At 36.8% G+C, this 23,411-nt stretch overlaps 2 protein-coding genes across 3 annotated transcripts in view; one reads left to right on the top strand and one right to left on the bottom strand.

Moving 5' to 3' along the window:
* Positions 1–8,294: 8,294 nt before the first annotated feature.
* LOC112528394 (diacylglycerol O-acyltransferase 3, cytosolic) lies at positions 8,295–9,570 on the top strand. Its single transcript, XM_025139412.1, has 2 exons — positions 8,295–8,746; positions 8,835–9,570. Exons 1-2 carry the CDS (start codon positions 8,414–8,416, stop codon positions 9,423–9,425), a joined length of 924 nt encoding a protein of 307 aa, XP_024995180.1. The 5' UTR covers positions 8,295–8,413; the 3' UTR covers positions 9,426–9,570.
* Positions 9,571–13,318: 3,748 nt separating this feature from the next.
* The window catches only part of LOC112527322 (SWI/SNF-related matrix-associated actin-dependent regulator of chromatin subfamily A-like protein 1), a 30,736-nt gene continuing 20,643 nt past the window's right edge, over positions 13,319–23,411 (bottom strand). For both annotated transcript variants that reach the window (XM_025137904.1, XM_025137905.1), the window contains exons 16-24: positions 23,325–23,381; positions 22,960–23,049; positions 17,074–17,139; positions 14,617–14,685; positions 14,433–14,537; positions 14,224–14,349; positions 13,976–14,034; positions 13,855–13,891; positions 13,319–13,769 (exon numbers count right to left, since the gene is read on the bottom strand). In XM_025137904.1, coding sequence (XP_024993672.1) covers positions 13,620–13,769; positions 13,855–13,891; positions 13,976–14,034; positions 14,224–14,349; positions 14,433–14,537; positions 14,617–14,685; positions 17,074–17,139; positions 22,960–23,049; positions 23,325–23,381 — 759 coding nt within the window. In that variant the 3' untranslated portion in view covers positions 13,319–13,619. The remainder of the gene's footprint in view (positions 13,770–13,854; positions 13,892–13,975; positions 14,035–14,223; positions 14,350–14,432; positions 14,538–14,616; positions 14,686–17,073; positions 17,140–22,959; positions 23,050–23,324; positions 23,382–23,411) is intronic.

A 23,411-nucleotide genomic window follows, 5' to 3' on the forward strand; every position in this document is an offset into this window, starting at 1 on the left:
CAATGGACCAGAGGCTGCTGAAATGGCTAAGTCTGGAAGAAGACCAGAGGCAATGAATTGGTCCAGAGACAGGCAATGGACCAGAGGCTGCTGAAATGGCTAAGTCTGGAAGAAGACCAGAGGCGAGGCTATGAAGGAACAGAGGCAATGGATGGACCAGAGGCAATGGATGGACCAGAGGTGAGACTATGAAGGACCAGAGGCAATGGTTGGACCAGAAACAATGGATGAACCAGAGGCAATGGTTGGACCAGAGGCAATGGTTGGACCAGAGGCAATGGATGACCAGAGGCCATGCAATGGTCCATAGACGATGCAATGGTCCAAAGACGATGCAATGGTCCAGAGCCTATGTAATGGTCCAGAGACGATGCAATGGTTCAGAGCCCATGCAATGGTCCAGAGACGATGAAGAACCAGAGGCTAACACTTTGAAACACACAAATCTGGGCATAACATTAATTAACCTCAAAATATGGGATATTAATTCTAGAAAAAAAACCTCGAAATATCCGTTCTATTTTAGTGATAAAACCACCCAAAACACAATTCCAAACCGGATATAACGGATTTTTACTTACAACCCGAATTAAGTAGCCAAAAGAATACGGGACAAGACTATAAATATAAACTACTATTTACCCGAAAGCAAGATCGATAACTTCAAGTTCCCCGATAAATCTTCAAGTCAAACAACAGGTTCTTTCTTTTTGTCCGTCTTCTTTCCTGAGAGAGGTTGCCACTTAAAGGGTAAGCCAACGCTTAGTGAGTTAAATAGTTAAATATTACATATCAATATCGCACATGTTTGTAAATATACATAATAAATTCTTATCAATAAAAGAGTTCAAGACATCATCCAGATGCAAACCGAGACTTATAAGAAACAGAGTGAACAATTACGTACCAGATGCTAAGATCATAGGATTCCATATTCAAATCACCATAGTATACCATATCATTGATGCTCAATACAACAAGGAGACATGATCAACAACCAAATATATTCAGCAACGTTAGAATACCAATAAATATCAAGAACCAAGAGATCGAATCGGTATACATAACGAGGACAGTGCATCCCCCCGTCCTTCACGTTCCGGGCTCATGCCAAAGTCTGAGTCGGAATCATACATTACGGGAAACCTCGCACTGCCCGCCTTCCTCTACCGGGTATGTGCCAATGTTCCCTACTCATTGCTCTTCCTCCTTTCTGAGCAATGAGTATTCACAATCGCAGAAAGTCTCACCCGTCCAACCCGGGATCTTGACTTCGCCATAAACTTCCGGCGTGCCACACGAAGTAGTACCCGTACTATGGCGTACAACTCAAGGAACAAAACAAACAAGTCTGAATCCGGAAAGCAAACCGATGTACCGAGATAGTATTATGGAATCGACTCAAGAGATGGAATCAAAGACAAATTAAGATCTTGTGACTCCATTCAAGACCAAAACATTCATATGAAATATATATGTTCAAATCAATATGTAACAATTAACTAWATAACTCACCGGGCAACCGTATAATACCGAAAAGCTCCGAATTGAGCTCACAAAGCAAGTCCAATCTACCACACTTAGATTGCTTCCCAAATTATCAAAACATGTCCTAATTACCCCATTGAGTAAATGTACAAAATCTCATAAGCAACCAATATAAGAAACTCATGATATACACATATCCTATTTGAACATTTTACCTAAATTTCTATGTACAGCTGCTGCATGCAGAACTGTTTTGCCCATTTTAAACTTGGATTCATGCCTTGATAATAAGAAATAAACTAGACTCAAATATCTAACCAAGGAAATTGGCCTCACCTCATTTGGATTTTTCTACGATTTTATACAGATTTTCAAAGTCTGCACACTTTCAATGCATTCTTAAGTCGAAATTCTCATTTTCATACATTTTTCTCAAACCATTTCGATTCCAAATTATTCCAACTTCTGAATTTCAACTTAATATAACTTATTTGACATAAACAACCAAAATCCAACCTTTATTTTATCMKTTAYWTYATCTCCCAAATCATTGACTTAATCAAGTCAAAGTTCATATGATGAACTTGCATAAATCTCGATAATCTCTTGAATCTAATGACCATTTCATGCCATAAACACTAAAATGCACTCATTTTATACACTTAAGATCCAACCCATATGAAACCCTAACTTTAACTCAACATGCAATCCATATAACAAGAATGTCAACCAAGAACAAGTGCAAAGAATGGATTATACCTTACTTGATGATCAAATCATTCAAAGATCTTGTAGTTCCTCTTTGATTTGAGTTGAATCAAGCTTATGTGTGTGAAAATCGCACCTCTAGTGTGTGTGTGAGTTCTGGACTTAGATGACATGAAAAATGGGCCAAAACTCCAATTTATAATGCTAAAACTCGAGTTGGGCCAGGTTGGCCCGGCTAGGTACCCATTTTGACCATCAACACTTAAATTATTCATAACTTTTCGCTCGGATCTCCGTTTTCTATGAGGTTTTCGCCTACACGTTCATAAAGAGATAATCTATAACATCCCACAAAAATATTTCAGAAAATATCTCCCAAGAAAATCAATTTTACATATCTATTTGACGTAAATTTTTTTCCTATCCTCTAATATACTCCTAAGAAGTATAATCCTAAAATTTCAAACCTATACTCCCACTAAATCATAAGTTCTCTTTAACCCAAAAATTAAATATACTTAGCAAATAATTGGGCATATTAGAAATTGGATGTTACATGAGCCAAGACATAAATGAATATTGACAGTTACATAAGCCTATTAACTCATACATAAAATTTATCATTGTGGTGTTAAACATATGACACTCAATACCATTAAATTATGAGTTACAACACCCCCACCCTGATTTACACCAAATCACACTTGCACTTCTATGCCTTGTATCTTCAAACAATCTATCAAACTTTCGCCTTGTTAAAACCTTGTCGGAGAATACACTAGTCGAAGGAAAAAGAGTACGATCTGGATGTCTTGAGCTTTTCATGCAATGAGATAAATGTATGAGTCTAAACCTATACAAGTTATGGGCCAACTGACTAGGGAATACGTGCCTCATTAAAACCTTGCCAAGAAAACCCGTTGACAAAAAAATTGATTGGTGGACAAAAAGAGTACACAAGAGTCGGTAGTAGTGAGAGAAATAACCATACATGGTATGTCTTATTAAAACCTTGTAGATAAAAACCAATGGGAAAAAAACTATAATCGAAGGACAAAAGAGTGCACAATGGTTACAAGTATGTTACTAGATACTCCCCTTGATTTCGGTACTACTTAGTAAGAACAAGATCAAGTTTGTGTCTCGTTAAAAAAACTTTGTCAATATAACCCAATGGGACAAACCATTGAACTGTAAATAAAAACAGTACACAAGCATTCAATGTGATGCTCCCCTCACATGCGTACACTATGATGGTAAGTATACGTAAAGATTCACACAACATGGTGTTAAACATATATCATGATGCAATCCTCACTTGCACACAACATTGTGCATGATATATGTCATTTAGGTAGCTTAGAATCTTTATAAGTCCAATTGCTTTGACATGTTTTTGGAATGAATACTTTGGTAGTGACTTGGTGAACAAGTCTGCATGATTATCTTCTGATCCAACATGTTGTACTACATTCTTTTGAAGCACTTGTTGTTTATGTGTAAAAAACAACTTTGGCGAGATGGGTTTAGTGGTATCCCCTTTACTGTAACTATGTTTCGCTTGATCAATAACAACGGTGTTGTCCTCATAAATGACAAATGCTTCATCGGGATCATAAGCTAAATCATATGAACTTCTGATATGGTCAATAACTTCTCCCAGGCATACACATTCTCTATCGCCTCATGGAGTGTGACTAGCTTAGAGTGGTTCGTTGAAAGAGCAACAGGATTCTGTTTACGAGACCTCCAAGATATCACCGTGTTCCCAAAGGTAAAGACATAACCATATTGCAAACTTCACCTATGAAGGTCTGATAAGTAACTTGGATTGGTGTATCCGACAAGGTTTGCATTGTTTGGAGTACCGGTTGGGGCATCCCCACTCGATGACATATAGGGACAAAACAAACCCATATTCGTAGTGCTCTTAAGATAACGAAAATGTCTTTGATACCATTCTAGTGGCGGTGTGTTGGTGCATAGGAAACAACCTTTTAGAATATCTCATATATTCTAAATGATTGCTTTTCCTTTATACAGGCATAAACTACTTGTCAATCCCATCTACATTTGTCAATACTATCTATACTTGTCAATCAAGTCAACTAGAATTTGATTCCATAAAATCGTATGAAATAAGATACAAATAAGACAAAATAATTAAACTCTTTTAGTTATTTATTCTCCTTATTCAGACATCTTTACCTAAATGACAAAGTTTGGTGATACAACCAATCAATAAACTGTGTGATCATTATCAGTGTACAAATTTATGTCCCTTTGTTCAAATATCCAGATCGAACACAAGGCACAAATGTGCAATCCTTGTTATGTCCGATCCTTAGTTTCTCGATTCCAGAATATACTGATAAGACATATATATTAGTATCCTATATTGATTAACAGTATCGTATACTGATCATTTGAGTATGCATGCACTTCCTGTGTGTTATTCAATCGAGGGGCCTAGGGATATTACTCTCGTCATACAAGAGGAACAAATCTTATCTTGATTCATGCTAGTAATTCTAAATGATATGTGATATACCCAACAACCATTTTGTCTCCCAGCTATGTGATGATTAAAATCAGTTATCAAAGTACACCATTCACAAAAAGGAAACTCCATGATCTTAGTTAAAGGACTAGCTATACAATAACCACATAAGAAATGTATATGACATTCATAATTTCATATAGCATCCAATTGAGCGTTCTTATAGCAAGTCACATCCTGTACACAAGATCCCATCTTGTACCCATATGTGAATTCTCTATCTCTATACGAATCCTTACATATACTAGTCATACTGTATTAATTCAACTTAAACCCAAATTAATACTTGACTAAAAACATTTTAGAATACATTATTTTAAGGTTGTTATTACGTTTAGATACAAAACAAAATAATCCATAAACATAATAATTGAGCAATGCCTTTAATTAGTAGTATCATGACACAATGTCCAAATAGAATCATCAAATGATTGGATTTTGGATATACACACTAACACCCAAAACCATGGCTCCAAGTCGACGATGTTCAGACCATTTGTGGCCGGTGATCGGGAAAAGAATTGGTCGAAGCTGGCGTGCAAAACCAATATACAACAGTTGGAAGGAAGTCCAACCGCCCCGATACTTGGGTTCGACCAACAACTGTGTGGCAAAAGGTCATCGATTGGCGCCCCTCCCCAAATTGTCATCAGCTATAAGACATAAGGCCAACAATCGGTTGATCGAGGACTAAACCATCAACAATCGCACGGCGGGAAGAGATGGACCACATGCCATTTCTCATGATGACACGATCAACAACTGCATTAGCGGTGGTGAGCCGATGAGCAAAAATGCTGGTTGCATAGCCTATGGGCTAGAAGCCAGTGGCGACCAACAACAATCTATTGAATGATGGTAGTCAGTAAAGAAGGTAACCCAACTACACCGGCCACGAAAGGAGATGGCCTGAGCGATCGACCACCCCCGCTAAGGACGGTGGTTAAATGGCTGTCTTAGGCGACGATATATGCGGCTTAAGCAAGAGTTCACCTTTGTACCTGTAGTGGAAGAGATTCAAGCGGTCATTAGCCTCAGCCACAGGTGGTAATCGACTGCAAGCCGATTACTGCCAGCGACAACCATGAATATCAAAAGTGGCCCAACATAGAGGATGGTGACTATGGTCGTCGCACAAGACCTTTTAGGATTTAAAACCCTTTACATAGGTGTCGATTCAAAACTAGATAGGGTTCTAATTATTAAATTTATTGCCATATAAACTTGTTCCTTTTTAATTGAATGCGATCAGAGTGACTCTGGTACCATTGTTGGGTTTTTAAACAATTTCATAACCGTTAACGCAAGGGAAAATAAAACTTTGGTGTAGATTTGATGCAACACTTATAAACCAAAATAAGTTTCCTCTATCCGTAATCCACAAACGAACACACTTAGATCTTTTACCGAGTGCTAACCCCAGAACCCTAGATCTATATATGTTTTACAGAAAAGAAAATGTTTCTTTTATGTATTTTTATCTGATAGCCAAAACTCTAAAATTAAATCACATGAAATTGATTTGGTCTATCACCCTATTTATATGGATTGCATAAGGTTTAACATTGATCTGTAATAAATATATAATTATCTTAAAACATTAATATAATTATAAGTATTTACAAATTACACATTATAATTATCATAATTACATTTTAACACATATTTTATAACTATTCGTCAAAAATAATTATTTAACAGTCAATCATGACTTTAATTTGGGCTTCTTATTAACATAAGCACACATATTCTTTATGTGACACGTGTCGTGAGCATATAAAAACTTATAGATATAGATATGGTCTTGAATCAGTAATCATAATGGAAGCTTGAATTATCATCTTGGGTAAATCAATTTGGGAAGGGAAGTCTGAGAACATGTTTAACATGTATGTAAAAACATTGATAAGTTATACATAAAACTCATCATATTATAATTAAGAGATTTTTAAAATTTATTTTAAGACTTTTGATCATATGTTTTATAAGATAATGTAGATGTAGATACAGATACAGATACAGATACAGACACAGATATATATATATATATAAACAACAACAGTTTATAGAATATTAAAAATATTTTCTTATCAGTAAGAAAAAAATTATAATAAATTTGTCAAGGACATTTTATTTTAAGGTCTAAAAATAGTAATATAAATATGTAGTTTATTTATAAACATCTAAACCTATATAATTATAGAATAGAACATGAAGAGGTCAAATTGTATGTTCTCCTTTTTTTATTTATTAAAAAATTACTTCTATTTTTTCACTAAAAAACAAAAATGTCATTGAAAAAAACACATTTTTAACACTTAAAATGCCAAATACATTTCAATGAAATTCAGATATAAAAATCCCTTAAATAACTTTCATTTCAAATCCAAATTTCTTGAATTTCAATTGTTTCCATCACATCTTTACCTCGCCTCTTTTATTAAGGGGCCGTTTACCTAAACACTTACCGGTAAAATTCAATATTATCGTTTACTTATCGGGTAAAATTTTATTCACTAAAACGTATCGTATGCAACAATTTATTCCGGTAAGCGCTAACCATGGTAAAAGTTCTCGTCCTCACTTACCGGGTAAGATTCTCAATTCTTGCCTTGTCTCTTACCGTTAAAATTTTTAGTCCTTGCATAATCATCCGACAAAGTAAAGTGACTTGGAAAACGCTTACCCAAGTAAACATTTGGTAAACGGCACCTAAATCTGCTCACGGTATCTCAACCGCCTCCAAATCTTACTGAAACAAACAAACTATTTGCAAAAATTAAATTGCATTCCAAACCCTGCAACCCGATGTATAAAAAAAATGAAATTCCAATTTTATTCTGAATCCTACAAACCAAACACACAATAGCCGAATCCGATAAAAATATTTCGCTAAACCAAACAGGCTCTTAGTTTTATTCACCGATGACATAGAACATGGAAACATAATTACTTATTTGGTTGTTTGTTTATGGTGTCAAAAAAACAATACGGGAATCGAGAAATTACACTCCACATACGGCCTTGGATCCCATTTTATGTCTAATTTCCGTCACAATTCCGTGGGAGTAACAAACGTTTTTTAAGTTTGGCACGACCATGCTACATAAAGGGGTATGACCGTGCCAAATGTTAGTTCCCATGTTTTTAACATTCATATTGAAAAATTAAAAAGTGAAAAAAGAGGGGAAAAGTAAAGTGTCTAGTAAGCAGTGTACGTGGCAATCCATGTCAGCAAAATTTGAATGAGAGGGCAGAGAGATTGTATAAATACGCATGCCAACAAGGCTAAAGATCTACGTGTCAATCCATGTCAGCAGGTGGTGTATAAATGCGCATGCCAACAAGGCTAAAGAGCATGGCAAACTGACAACCACCTCGAGCGCGCGAGTGCCAGGAGAGCCTTCATCTGCCACGTCATATCCAACGGTGGAGAGGCTTAGACGCAGTGATCCAACGGCCCAGATTGAAGTCATCTTCACATTCAAACACTAGTTCATCCTTGCACGCTACTTTCCTTTCCTTTCGCATAAAACGAAAATCACGCTTCAATCCAACTGTGAACGCCATAAATTCGATTCAATCCCACAAACCCTTTCCATATCTCCTTCTTCCCTCTTCGTTTCGGTTTCTAGGTTGAGCATCAAATTCGAATCAATGGAGGTCGCTGGGGTTGTGTTCCGTCAGGCTCCGTGCTTCTCTTCCAACAGTAGCGTAAACTTCAGATCGTTCAGTCCTAAACAACAATGGAGTCGGAAGTCGGTTATTGCTTTGGCGGGTTGTGATGAGTTTTCTGACAAGAGCCACTTGCAGTATTACGATTACAATGGTGGTCCGAGGATGTCGATGAAGGAGAAAGAGATGAAGAAACAGCTGAAACTGGTGAAGGGTTTGTCGAAGAACTTGGCTAGATTCGGTGATATGGGTTTTGGTTTGAATCTTAATGTTAATGATGGGTTGGATGAACAAGTGAGAGGGAAGATGATATCGGTATGACGATCAAACTCTCCTTTCTGTTTTTCTTTCTTTTGTGATTGAATGTGTTGATGTTGATTTTTGATTTGGGATGATTGTGCAGGAAGCAACAGAGGTGTTAGTTGGACAATTGCAGAAGCTAAAAGCAGAGAAGATGGAATTGAAGAGGAGGAAAAAGGAAGAAAAGGCGAAAAAGAAAGCAGCAAAGATGATGGAATGCAAAAGCAAGAAGGAATCATCATCGTCGTCGTCGTCTTCTGAGTCTGAATGTGAGAAATTGGCATTAAGCCAATTGCTGGCATCTCCAAGTGCAATTGAAACAGCAACAACAACAGTAATAGAATCACCATCATCAATGGTTGAGGAAGTAGAAAACAACATGAACATGAAGATGCAGAGCAAGAGGGTGGGTGATAAGATAGAGGTATGCATGGGAGGAAAGTGCAAGAAATCTGGAGCAGCAGTGTTGTTGGAGAATTTTCAAAAAGCAGTTGGTGGTGGGGAAGCAGCAGCTTTGGTGGTTGGGTGCAAATGTATGGGGAAGTGCAGAGATGGTCCGAATGTGAAAGTTGGGAATGGGAATGGGAATCCATTATGCATTGGGGTGGGATTGGAGGATGTTGATTCCATTGTCAATGACTTCTTGTTTGGTCAGAATACGATGGGAGCCCCAGCCCCAGCACTAGCACTGTGAACAAGTATATATATATTTTTGAGTAATTAATTGTATGTAGAGGTGCTATTTTTTATATATATGGTGCAAGTGTTGGATCACTAATTATTGGGTAAAAAGGAGAATTTAATTTGTTTGGTGTTGAATAGAGATTAATAATTGATGGTATGTTTATGATTTAAATTAATTAAAATAGTTATTTTGATTAAAGTGGTTTTGTTCGGGCATTTTCCGGAAAAACCAGCCGAGTCTTCCGGCAGGAGTTCCACGCCTTAGGTTGGTGAATAAGAATTTTGATAGTGTGTTACAGATACAGCTCTGCTTATCAACCACCTTAAATCAACCGGTTCGACTATATCCGCCTTAATTCCCTCATTCTGGACAAATGGGTTGGTAATTAGACATGAAAGCTTTGCATGCCAAACTTGCGGGGGTATATGTTGACTTTTTGCCGCTTTGAAACATTTTAGAAATATGGAAAAAATTTCATGTGACTCAATCCTCAGCAAGGGAAATGATAGTTTAAGATTTGACGTAGGAGACATTTCGGGTAAAAGAGACCCGCAAGACAACCATAAATTAACTCGCTGTAATCTATTTTGGTTTTATCTTTTAGTGTCATTTTTCTATTGGTCCATGTTTATAGGGACTTAAATATGTAAATTTTTATATTTTCGTGGAGTTATAACCGATTTACATAAATATATATAAATAATGTGACAACGCCGTCAAGTTTGAATGTTTTATCCAAAGATGAGGGTGAGGGTGAATGAATAATTCTTGTATTTATTTCCACTTGAATTGAATTCAAACCCGAATCTATATCATAATAAGCAACTGACAAATTTACTCATTTCAAATATATATATATAGGTTGGTTATTATACAACTTTTGTCATTTGTGCAATCAATACAATCTAATCTCAATCGTCCATTTCATTTGATTAATATATGATTTTATAGAGGTTTTGATTATTTCATAATATAAAGTATTAATCATAATTAATGAACCGTATTCATCTTTCATAAATATTTAAATCATAATAAATGAACTCTAATCATTTCCATAAATATTTCAATATATTGAGTTGCATTGGTTGTACAAATGCAATAGGTTGTATTTGAAATAAACACTATATATATATATATATATATATATATCGTTTCAAATACAACCCATCGTATTTGTATAATCAATGCAACCCAATAAATTGAGATATTTATGAAAATGATGAGAGTTTATTTATTATGATTTGAATATTTATGAAAGATGAATATGATTCATTAATTATGATTAATACTTTATATTATGAAACAATTAAAACTTCTATGAAATCACATATTAATCAAATGAAATGGACGGTTGAGATTGAGTTGTATTGGTTGCACAAATGTCAATGATTGTATAATAACCAACCTCTCTCTCTCTCTCTCTCTCTTTCTCTCTCTCTCTCTCTCTATATATATAGAGGGATGTTATTCTACACCCTTTGTCATTCCTACACCCTATACAACCCTCATCTCAACCATCCAATTTTTAATCAATTAATTGTTTCCTAATATAAAGTATTAATCATAATTAATAAACTCTATTCATATTCCATAAATATTCAAATCATAATTAATAAACTCCAATCATTTCTATAAATATCTCAATTAATTGGATTGCAAAGGTTGTACAAATGCATAAGGTTGTAAAAGAAATATACCCTATATATATATATATATATATATATATATATATATATGGAGGTTTAAACGAGAACATCTCCATTTTACGAGAACACCTTTTTCCTATATATATAGAGTTTGTTTCAAACGCAACTCATCACGTTTGTACAACAAATGCAACCCAATAAATTGAAATAATTATGAAAATGATGAGAGTTAATTTATTATGATTTAAATATTTATGGAAGATGAATAAGATTCGTTAGTTATGATCAATATTTTATATTAGACAACAATCAAAACTTCTATGAAATCACATATTCATCAAATTAAATGGACGGTTGAGATTGAATTGTATTTCTCATCTTGCTGGGAGAGATTTTCATTCTTAAATTAATCTTAGTTGAACGTCAACATTAATGAAGCGTATCGAGATGTATCTTATCAATTTTTCTTCTTCTAAAGTGTAATTTATGGGTGAACATGAGATTAAAAGAGATCTATTTTTATGCTTATCATCGTAACTTCTCTTCTGACATGTTCATTCGTCTATATATAATGAGATACAACGGATCAATTTCCGTGAGAAACGCAATTCATTGGATGAGGTGAAATTAAAAGTGATCAATTGTCTAGATCCCTTTTTATGTTTCTCACCTTAACTTCTATTCTTACACGATTTTTCGCCTATATATAGAGATTAAATCATGTAATTACCAGAAAAGGTTGAGGGCCGTAAAAAAACGATCTCAATCATCCAATGGTTTTAATCAAAGACCATTAAAAATAGTGGCATTTTTGTTATATTTGTGAAAGTTCTACCTAATCTCACAACTACTTTGGAAGTTCCAGCAGGTCCCTCGTCCTTTTCACTCTTTTTCCTTTTCGGATCACTTGTTCCTGAACATAAAAACGAAGTAATCTCCAACTGTGTCTTCAATACAATCTTCGTAAACTCATTTCCCTATCCAATCTTCGATTCTCCTCGTCAAACCTCGCTGCCTCTCATAGCTCCACCACCAGGAACGGACCCAGATTTTTTTTTCAAACGGTGACAATAAGAAACAAATATATAGATATTTTTCACAAGTCATCATTAATCTGTTGTTTAGTTCATTGCTTTTCATATGTGAGTTCATGTGTTCAATTATTTTATTGCAAATTTTTTTAGAAACATAATAGATATGAAATTAAAAGTCAAAAACTAAGAAAATAACACCAACAAGATTCAAACTTGGGTCAGAGGTGGAAGAAAAACCTTGCAAAACAATTACCAAGGAAAACTTGTGTAGTTTCAAAAATACAAACCGACACACAACAAATTAATACGGTAACAATTTTCATGCTCTAAATTTTCTTACACTACGAAATGATGAACAATATGGTAGCACGGGCCACAATTTCCCTATATTGGGTCCGTCCATGTCCGCCACTCCCCTCATCATACTCTGCAAAATCTCGTAAACTCGCTGCCACACTTCGTCTTGACTTGTCGGAATTCTCTGAATTCCATCCCTCGTCATCGGAGACTATCTCTTGTGGATGGCCTATTTTAGCCAGCTGTCGTCGTCAACGGTGGCACTCAAGCTCACATCGTCGTCAACATTGGCACTCAGGCTCACATTGTCGTCAATTGCCTGTTTTAAAAGTGATGCAAAAAAGTGGAATGATTGATTGAGATTCCACCGACTGAGAATCTTGATACACATACTTTTTTCCACTTTCTATAATTCTATCATTTAAGATTTTAGATGAAAATTGTATTTGATTTCATGAGGTGAAATAGATTACAGATAGAAAGTGTAACTAAATGTTACAACATTGTTTTTTTTTTTTTTTATCAACCTGGATATCCAACCCGTTATGCGAGCCGACTAATCTCAGAACGACCACCTACTATGCAGATAGCCCAGAGTCACCGCATTTAAACCTCCGTGGCCACAAGAAGATTTTTATTCCTCCTTAAATTTGAACCTGAAACCTCCTGTTACTCTTGACCTTTTGAGCCAAGCTCAAACCAATTAGACACCACCCTTGTGGTTAACATTGTTCTTTTTTAGTAGGAGAAATCAATCTCACTTTTATTCTTAGGTTTATGTTTGTCTCAAAAATAGCTTAACACAACGGAAGCCACTAATTCATTGTACATTTTTCATCTGATGAGTACATATTTCAAAAGGGTGTAGTCTTTACTCGTAATGCTTATTTCTCCAAGAGACTAGTCCGAACCAAAGCGAGTCGTTGAAGGAAGATACCCATTAGTTTCACAAATCTTGCCATAAACAAAACCTGTACACTTGACTTGAGGTATCCCCACATCAAACCAAACATTAGACACAAATATATACCTAAAAACCACAAATTAACCGAACACCCTCACTTCACTTGTCTTATCGGGTAAGCACTCAACGGATAAGAGTTCTTCCGCACTTACCGGGTAAGATTCTTGGTTTTTGCCATGCTCACCCGGTAACCCTACTAAAATACATAATAATATCTCCTGTCAAATTGGTTGGTTGATTTTTTGGCATCTATTCCACAGAATCAGTGCCTCTGATGTTTCGGGTCTGATTGTTGTTCCGAGTTGAGTGAATTGCAACGCTTCACAAATGAGTCCAATGTTTTCTGCTTTGCAGGGCTACTTCTTGGCTGCTTAACTGAAACTTCCAGTGACTTCTCGTGCCCGTCCAGCATCTGTAACATTTTTCATCCAAATCTAACCACAGCTCTTCAATAACGACAAAAAGGGATTGATGACAAGAGGAAAAGAAAACCAAACCTGTCCCAGATTTTCTAACTTGCTTTGCACAACATCCCTGAAAAAACAAGCCAATATGATGCCTTGTCACAAGACATTTCCAAACATACAACATCGAAAAAGATGCTAAATCTCAACGTACCATATGATATCATCAACTGTGTCATTTGCTAGGAGATAGTATACATTCACTGAAGACGCCTGCAAAAAGATGGAAATCTAAAATAAAACAGCCACATATATCTACAAGAACCAAAGAACATCACATCTTGCAAGTAGAAATCAAAAGATTAGCAAAAATCACAAGAACCCAAGCCAAATGCTGAACCAAGGAACCTTCTTGTGAAATTTACTTGCATAAAACTTATAAGTTACAACGCATATTTTTACCTGGCCAATTCTGTGAGCTCGGTCTTCAGCTTGAATAATGTCGCCTGGAGTCCAAGAAAGCTCTGCAAATATTACTGTGCTTGCCGCTGTTAATGTTAACCCAACACCACCAGCCTTGATAGATAGCTAGAGACGTAAATGACATTTAGGCAACAAACTTTAACTTTTCATGCCAAATTTGAAATAAAGTAGAGGGAAATGTGTGATACCACTGCTGCTTTTATAGCATCTTTATCCTGGAAATCTGTAACCAAGGATTGCCGTGATCCTGCCGGAGTACCACCATCTATCCGGATACAACCGACCTTTTTCCTCTGAAAATTGGGCAAAGGTAATGAAGTTAGGCAAATATAATGAGAATCATTTATTTCACACAAAACTAAATGGTCTTACAAGAAGAAATTGATGTATTGAATCAATCATTGGCTGATGATGAGCAAACACAATAAACTTGCACCCTGCCTGCAGCACAAATGAGTTGCAGTAAAAACAGATAAACAAAATATAAAGCACTGTAACATGTTCACAGACTAACAGGACGACTTGTGAAAAAAAAAAAATATAAAGCACTGTAAGGTAGCGTTTGGAACGCATACATAATTGGACAGGACTGAACAGGACAGAACTAGATAGGACAGGACAGAACAGGACAAGAGGGTAGGACTTGACATAACAGGAGTATGTCTGGTGTTTGGTACGACTAGGACTGGATGGGACAGAACTAAAGAAGCTACCCATTTGATGATTTTAAATATTATATAATAGTTATAATTAACACAAATAAAGTAAATAATTAAAGAATTTAATTGATAAATATTTGTACATAATTTTCATATTTATACCAAATTTGAATGAAAAAATTGATATAATTGATGATAGTAATGTGTTGGTGGAGGTGGTTTTAGTTATGGTGGAGGTGGTGGTGGCTGACGGTGTTAGTGGCAACGGACGGTGGTGGTCGGTGGCCAACAGTGGTTATGGAGGTAGAGGCAGTGGTACTTGGTGGACGACGGTGGCTTATAGAGGACATGAAGATGGTAGATTCTGGTGGTGGCGGTTGACAACGGTGGAGGAGGTAGTTGTGGTTGATGTAGTGAAGATAGTGGTGGTGGTGGTTATGGTGGAGGTGAGGTGGCAATGAATGGTGGTGACCGGTGGAGGTCATGGAGGAGGTTGTTTGCAATAGAGGATGAGTTGATGGTGGCGAACGACGGTAGTGGTGGCAATGGACGGTGGTGGTCAGTAGTCGACTATGGTAGAAGTGGCAATGGACTTGGTGGACGGTGGTTGTGGAGGCGGTGGAGGATGTTGTAGTGGAAGAGGAGGTGGAGGTGGAGGTGGCCGCCAGTGACCGCCTGTAGTGGTGGCGGCGACCGAAACTAGCGGTGATGACCATTAGAACAAATATCATATTAAGGTTATATATCAAACTAGGGTAGATTAGTAATATTTTAGTTTCTGTCCCATTCTAGTCCCATCTTGTTCCACCTATTTTGGTGGAACAAGAAAAAACCTCTTTTGTGCCATGCTGTCCCACCTTGTCCCAGTTCTTGTCCCTGTCCCTTGTCGCGCCAAACGTGGGACAGTGAGTTCTTGTTCTGTCCCATGTTGCGCCAAACATGGGACAGTGAGTTTTGTCCTGTCCTGTCCTGTCCCGTCCCATGTACCAAACGCATCACAGACAATAACAGGACGACTTATGAAAACTATTTCTCACGTTCAACCCAAAAAATGCACATAAGATCAGAAAGTCGAAATGATCACTGCAGAGAATGTAGGGGCTAACTTCTGCCATGTGACAAGGTGTTCTGAGAATAATAGGAGCTAAACAGCAGCTTATTTTTTTGGCATCTCTACGTTGAATTAAGTGACTTCAATACTTAGTGGTAGCCTAAACAAAATAGGTGCCACATTGACTAGATCTCTGATGGGTATACACTATAATAGTATTATGATTTTTTCTGCGAAGCATCAAGAAAAAAATCCATGTTTATTTAAAGAATATTCGACACTTTGTTCTTTGAATCTAAGAACCACAATTGAACCCGTATGAGGATATTGAAAGACAACAATTGAGTATATTTCAATTTGCATTTTACAATGAAGTTCATGTGCTAGCAATTTCAAGCAAAATGATATAAACATCAACTAGCTACGTAATTGACAACCCATCCTATGAGTGGTGATTGGGGATCAATGAGGTCAAGATACAGGTAGGGGCCCAAGAGTAACTATTTCTAGGGTATCAACATGCAATGCTACTGGTCTTCAGGGTTGTTAAAAGGAATTAACAAATTAATTACACGAGAAAACATAATTAAGTCAATTTGATAGATCAAGCTGCAATTTAAGATGTAAAGTTCTACAGATGAGAGTTTTTAAAAGCATGGGTTCGTTTATCATGGCCCAAGTCTCTTATCCTTTCCATATAGTCAAAGTTTAATTGTGCAAAACACAGCAAAGCAAAGAGCTTAAAAACAACCAGCAACCACCAAAAGAAAACTGAGATAGGCAACTGGAAAGGCCTACAAAATTGGTAATGGAAACACATCTGTAATCCTAAAGGCAAATTTTAGGGCCATGTAACAAGATTATAGGGCCATGTTCTTTAATGCAACATATATATAATCGACACTAGGTTGGGCCTCATGCTAGGTGGGTTGACTCGAGGATTAAGAAAATGACTCGAGATTGGTGCTTGGTAGCTATGAAAAACTCGGGGGACAGTTTTCACTCAGAGACAGGAGCTCCCTCCATAAAATTCCATGTATACAACTACCGAATGCACTTAACATAGCATTAGTAAAGGACCAAAGATTGTACAATCCTACTTTTAATAATGCTACTTACCTCGATGACGGTTCCCAGGTAATCCAGAACGGCAGGGATTTTGGCTGCTGCAGACTCTGTATAAATCTGGCCCGAGAAACCATCAAGAAAAATAACAATTAAAAACGTGAAAAAATAGATAAAATGTGTACTCAACTTTGTGTAATTAGGTCCTTAGTAATGTTTGCTAGTTCATGGTCCATGACTGGTATGGTTACTTCTCTACCTAAAAAGTCATAGTAACCTTAACCACAAGGATTGTGGCATAGTGGTTGAGGTCCTTAGCATGTGGTGGAATATCCCATCTGCCTATGGTTCTATTCCAGGCGTACACAATAATTGCGGCCACTGAGTTTATCAGGATTGATTTCTTGCATTCACAATTTGCCAGGCTTAGTCGACACCTTTCCAAAAAAAAAAAGTCATAGCAACCTCTTTGCAAAATGCAAAGGGAAAGGTTACACATAAAGACTTGCAATAAAGTCCAATTCTATGTATGAACTATTAAATTTGGGATTTATCTTCATTTTCTTTGAGTTTCATTTAAAATCAAGACATTCACTGATTTATCCTAGGTTGGTTGGAAGCCAAGTGGTCAAAAAGGTGGTTGGGTTAGGAAGTAAAAAAGGGTGGGAATGGAAGGATGGCACAAATGGTTACTGCATTAGTACAACTAGATGAAGCAAGGGAAATAATTGGTGCGTAGCTTTAGTACAAATAGGGATTTGGGAATGTAAGAGCCATCTATCAATTTCTGTCTGCTTCGAGTGTAAGTAGTGGGAGAGAACTCGGCCTCTCGAAAGCCAAGAAACCTATATGTAATCACTGATTTCTTCTAAGCCGTTCGATTTGTTCTAGGGTTTATCAATTGACAGTAAACTTCTGTTAGGAACTGTGGGCCATAATAACAAATGCTAGCAAATGATTTCTAAGGTCCCAAAACAAATAGAAATCCAAGAACACAACAAACCCAACAATAAATGTGGATAACAATGATCTAAGATGTTGCACAATGACTATCGAAATAAACAACCCCAAATATAGATAATAACAATATATGTTAGATCCTACATATATGACAAGTTCACAAAATAACGTGGTTCCACAATTGGTGTGATAGTGTAAGTCCACCAAAGAGAGAGAGAGCTCGATATACTACCAACCGGGAACAATTACAACGTGTTTACGAGATCCTTGGATCAACAAATCAGCTACCCATAGTTTCCCCAAAACAAAACTACATACATACACACACACACACATACACACACATATAGTTAGAAAGTTGACAGGAGGAAACTAAAAGGAAAGAAATCCTATTTGTTGTTGTGTTATAAAACCACACACACTTCTAGCTTCATATGCATATGTCTATATATAATTATAGATAGATAGAAACGATGAGAGCCCCTTTTCCATGCATGTTGTCAAGTTGGCCAATTGAATGCATGTGGTATCCATGCATGTTGTACGAAGATTAATAAGATAATGAAGTGGGCGGCAGCCCCTTTTTCTTCAAGTTGGCAAGTTGAGGCATTGCAACTTGATGCATGTTATAGATTAATAAGATAATGAAGTGGGCGGCAGCCCCTTACGATGGAACCATGAAATGATGACCCATGCCACCATATCAATCAATGTAGGTCCGTCCTTGCTCTAATGGTTTCAGTGAGAGAATAAGAGATGACCGATTAGAAAGGTAAAGGAAACTGAAGCTAATGATTGTAAGGGAATTTCAATCGATATCAGAAGGTACACTCTATGAGCAAATCCTTGCATTAAGACAAATCAAAACTGTCAATGATTATCAAAAAAAGTTCTTGCCTGTGGTGGCATCATTAGAAGGTATATCTGAAGTGGTTTTCTCGAGTCTATTTATTAATGATCCTTCGGGTCGTAAGGGCATGACTGAGCTTATTATTGCCAATTGGGTTAGGTGAAGTGATAGAACCGGCATCTAAAATAGAGAAGAAAAACCGAGTAATGAACCAGATTAGACAGCCACCTTTGGTGCTGGAAGAAATTCACAGCAGGAGTGACGGAATCAAAACGGCAAACGACATCCACGATCAAATCAAGAGGAAGTACTGGCAAGAGGTTTGAATATTGTTGATTATTGGATGGTGAATTGCAGCAATGAAGATTTAGTCCAAGTCACAAATGTAAAAAGGAAGTGAACATACTTGTAGTGCAAGACTTGGAGAGCAAAAGGGAAAAGGAACCAGAGGACATTGGAGAAGAAGGTAAACATCAAATCCATCGTACTGATTTCTTCGTCTATTTTACTTTGTTTTGGGTATTTCATCTTCTTTGTATTTTGTACTATTCTGTCATCGTCAAGGTGGGAAACAACTAATCACAATCTTGCGCTTAATATAAACTAAAATAAACCAGTGATTAAAGTCTAATAAGATGCCCTTTGTATGACAGATTACATGAATTCACCCACTCTTTCCTTTTCTGCAACCACAAAGGTCGGAGTCATTTGTGTCTGAATACATAATAATGATATCCTACAAAAGCAACAAAAATCATATGATGATAATGATATAAAATTAAGCTTGACAAATTCTTTTAATTAGTTAAGAATTTGAAAGAAACTAGAAGTTATTGAAACAGAGACTCTCATCTCTGATTTGGTCCCAAACTGGATCATGAAACGAATACATATTTAGATTTGTCTTAATTTGAAATATACAAACCTAAAATGGTGCCGTTTCAAAGTTTAATCCCTCAAATTGCAATTTCGCACATAGCATTGAAGAACTTAGAAGACGTCTGTCAAAAAGTTGATTCGTTGATGGTCTTAAGCACCAATTGTTAGGCATCAATCAACTGGTCAAATCATTTTGGATTGAATGCAATTGCTGAACAATTGACCACTAGGCCATAGTGGTGTTTACTGGCAGTGGGGAACCCACAATTTTATTGCAAAAGAGCTTGTTCACAGGTCAGGTTTGAAGATAATGGGTACCGGTTGCTACGGGATAACTATGGAAACTGAAGGAACAATCATGGAGAGGTATATGCAAGGGGTATATGATACTATTGCAGGGAATTAACGTAGTGGGGTATTTTTTTTACCAATCGACTTGGGTAAATTTGATGTTATTCTAAGTGGCTGTCCAGGCACCACTTATACAAACCATAAAACACAAATCATGAAGTTCATGAAGGGCAAATAATCGATCACTCTAGATGGTGATCCCCATTTAGGACTTAGGATGAACCATAATATGATGAAAACTCTAGAAAAGACCGGAACATGAGGAATAAGAAATTTTTGGTGGAGTTGGGGTTGATGTTCATGATTGAGCAAGTAAAGGAACCATGTCCAAGAGAACTGTTTCTGGTTTTGGAAGCTTTAAGGCGATATTTACCCTCCCTATTGGCCTACCAAGAAAGAAAAGCAAGGAACACCAAATCATGTTGAAGGAGGGCAGTGGTTCCGTGAACATCAGGTATCCGCATTCTATGAAAGAAAAAAAGCAACAACCTATTTTCATGTCCAAAGTGTTGGTAAAGAAGTACTATGAAAGCTAGAGATTCTACATCAATTAGTGTAAAGCAAGGGGATGAAAGAACGCGTTGAACACATGAAACAAGTGTTTAGTTGTGGTTGAAACATTAGTTGTGTGCAAAAAACAAGTGTGAATTTGGGAGAAAAAGGTTGGTCTACTGAGGACATGTGGTATTGGAAAAAGGGAGTCAAAATTGATCCAAGCAAAGTTTAGGCGACGTCGGAATCACTATTACGCAAACTATAACAGAGTTAAAGGGATTTCTCAGCTTGTCCGGGTATTACAAGATAATTTGTAGGGGGATATGGGAAAACAGCAACCTCTTTGACGTATTTGTTACAGAAGAACCAATTCTTATGGAGCAAAACGCCCAACAACGCTTTCCAAGATATGAAAGTGGCTTTGACAACGACACTCAAGGCGGATGCATCAGTGCACAAGTAGTTCTTATGCAAGAAGAACAACGAGTGGTTTATCTCAACCAAGTGTTGGGAAAACTCACATCAAAAGTCTGTATACAAGAAGAAACTAGTGGCTTGTCGTGAGGACAGGCAACCTTGGCCAACGATAGGCAATAACTCCCCCCCTGAACACAGCTTACAAACTTCGGATAACCACTTGACATTGACACCTTGGCCAGGTAGATCCAGGGCTTCCCCTTACTATTTATAAGATTATCAAAAGCCATAATTTATTTAGACTCCGGATTTTATCAATTAAGATTAAGACCATTTGACTCCCTAATTATTTCTCCTATCCTTTTTTCAATTGCAATAATGAAAAATCATTTTATTTTAGTTTTTATATTGTGATTTGCTACCCCGCCAAAGGGAGTTATTCATATTCAAGCATGAATTGATCGTAAATTATCGGATTTGACTATTGGGACAAAGGTTTTTGGTGACTGATCTAGTGATCAACAATCCCCTAGATTCTCACTAGAACAGAGGGTCATCGAACTTGATTATCAACGTAGGGTGACATAAAGTTTTGGAAAAGTGGGAAGTAGCAATCAAGTTTCGGATGCCCTTTCTACGAAAGTGCCTAATATTGGATGTGCTATAATGGGAGGCCCAAGACAAATCGCATTTTGCAGGGTATTTTTGCCAAAATAACTACCTGCAGTCTCAAACTAAGAGGAGGTCACCTATGGAGTTATTGGGAGTATGAAGCCAAGAAGAGAAAAGCCACACACATGCAAGAAGATAGGCTTAGGACAAGCCCGGTAAAGTCCTTTTCGCTCTTGTCCCTATCCATGACTTCTCTCCTCAAAGGTGCAAGTAAAAGCAAGCATTTGCTCATTCTAAGAGAAGGATCGCTGAAGAAATAAAATAGTAGCTCTAATGTTCTCTGTATTATTTTGTACAAGTTTAACAATCTTTATTATTGTAATTTCATTTTATAATCTTATATGTTGTCCACTGTGACCATTGGCCACTATCGTCTAATTCCAAGTTTGGCCTAGTGGTATGCGAGTCTTTAGCCTCCTAGGAGGTGAGGTCAGGGGTTCAAACCTCACAAAAGGTGAGGATGGTGTGTGAGTTTATTTGTTCTATTTTCCATATATAAATTTTATATACTTCAAAGAAGAAAAAACATGTTTTTATTTCTTGCATTCTTGTTTGTTATTTACTTTTAGTATGAGCTAAGCATCCCTTTGGGTGTGGGTGTGAGTTAACCTAAGAGGTAGTAGATAACACTTGGGTGTTATTGTTATTGCTTAACTCCTGTGATTGGCCACTCAAAGTAAAGAACTTCCACTTACGGCAGGCAATCTGATTTTAACGTAAGGGTCTTGCTTAGAATCACGCATCTTAGATTTTAGTCTAGACCTAACTAGAGAGAGTAATAAATATAAGCACTAACAGGTCGTAACTTAGCTTTAGCACCTTTACTTGACTAGAACTTGACATCATATAGTCATAAGAAAATCTGATGTCAAGTTTGGTCAACCTTCGGTTTAGAGAGCAATAACAGGTTGTACTGTACCTTTGCTTTAGAACCTTTACTTGATTGCCATAAATTTGTGCAACCCCGAAATACTTCCTTATCTTTATAGAGTATCATCACAGTACCATTCTTTGGAACCTTGGGCATTTTCATGCCTCAAAGATGTCTAAAGTACAAAATAGCTCCAAACTTCGTTAGATTCTAACTCCATCTTCAGGCTTCCTGACTTCAGAAACCTCTCCTACAACAACACCCCCCCCCCCCACCTTTCTTACACCTAAAAATCTGTTTTTCAGGAATATGTGGTCTTTAATTCTCATCCTTGATGCACCTTTGTATGCATTCCATATGTCTCCGTTGACTTCAAGCATAAATGATGTACAGATATACAGAGAAAGAGAGATGCTAAAAACAAGCTTAAAGATTGCCTGTGTACCTTATTTATGATATTCTTCTCTGTAAACTTTAGTGACTCGGCTTCCTCTTTGGAATTGCTGGCCTTGATTTTGCTTTTAACTAACTCCAACTGTATGATGGAAAAAGTTATAAATCTGTGGATTATTATCACTCCATTCTCAAAGAGAGATGAGGATTTCCAAATTTGAAATGAAAATGGAGGAACATTGTGAAATTGATGAACATAGTACAATGCATAGAATCTAGATGCCAAAAAAGACATCACATAAGCATGTCATTATAGAAATAGTAAAAGGTACATCATGTCTAAAAGCACACCACTGATTTCCAAACAAGAGGGAACCCATGCATTCAACAAAAAAAGACTCCCAAAATTTAAAATACCTCACGAAATAAAGCATTGATTTGCTTCATGTCCTTGTCTGCCAGGTCCAAGAAAACCTGGGGAAAAAAAGAATAGAAAAAATATGA

This window comes from Cynara cardunculus (genome assembly GCF_001531365.2).
Source record: "Cynara cardunculus var. scolymus isolate 2C chromosome LG 15, CcrdV1, whole genome shotgun sequence".
Taxonomy (NCBI): domain Eukaryota; kingdom Viridiplantae; phylum Streptophyta; class Magnoliopsida; order Asterales; family Asteraceae; genus Cynara; species Cynara cardunculus.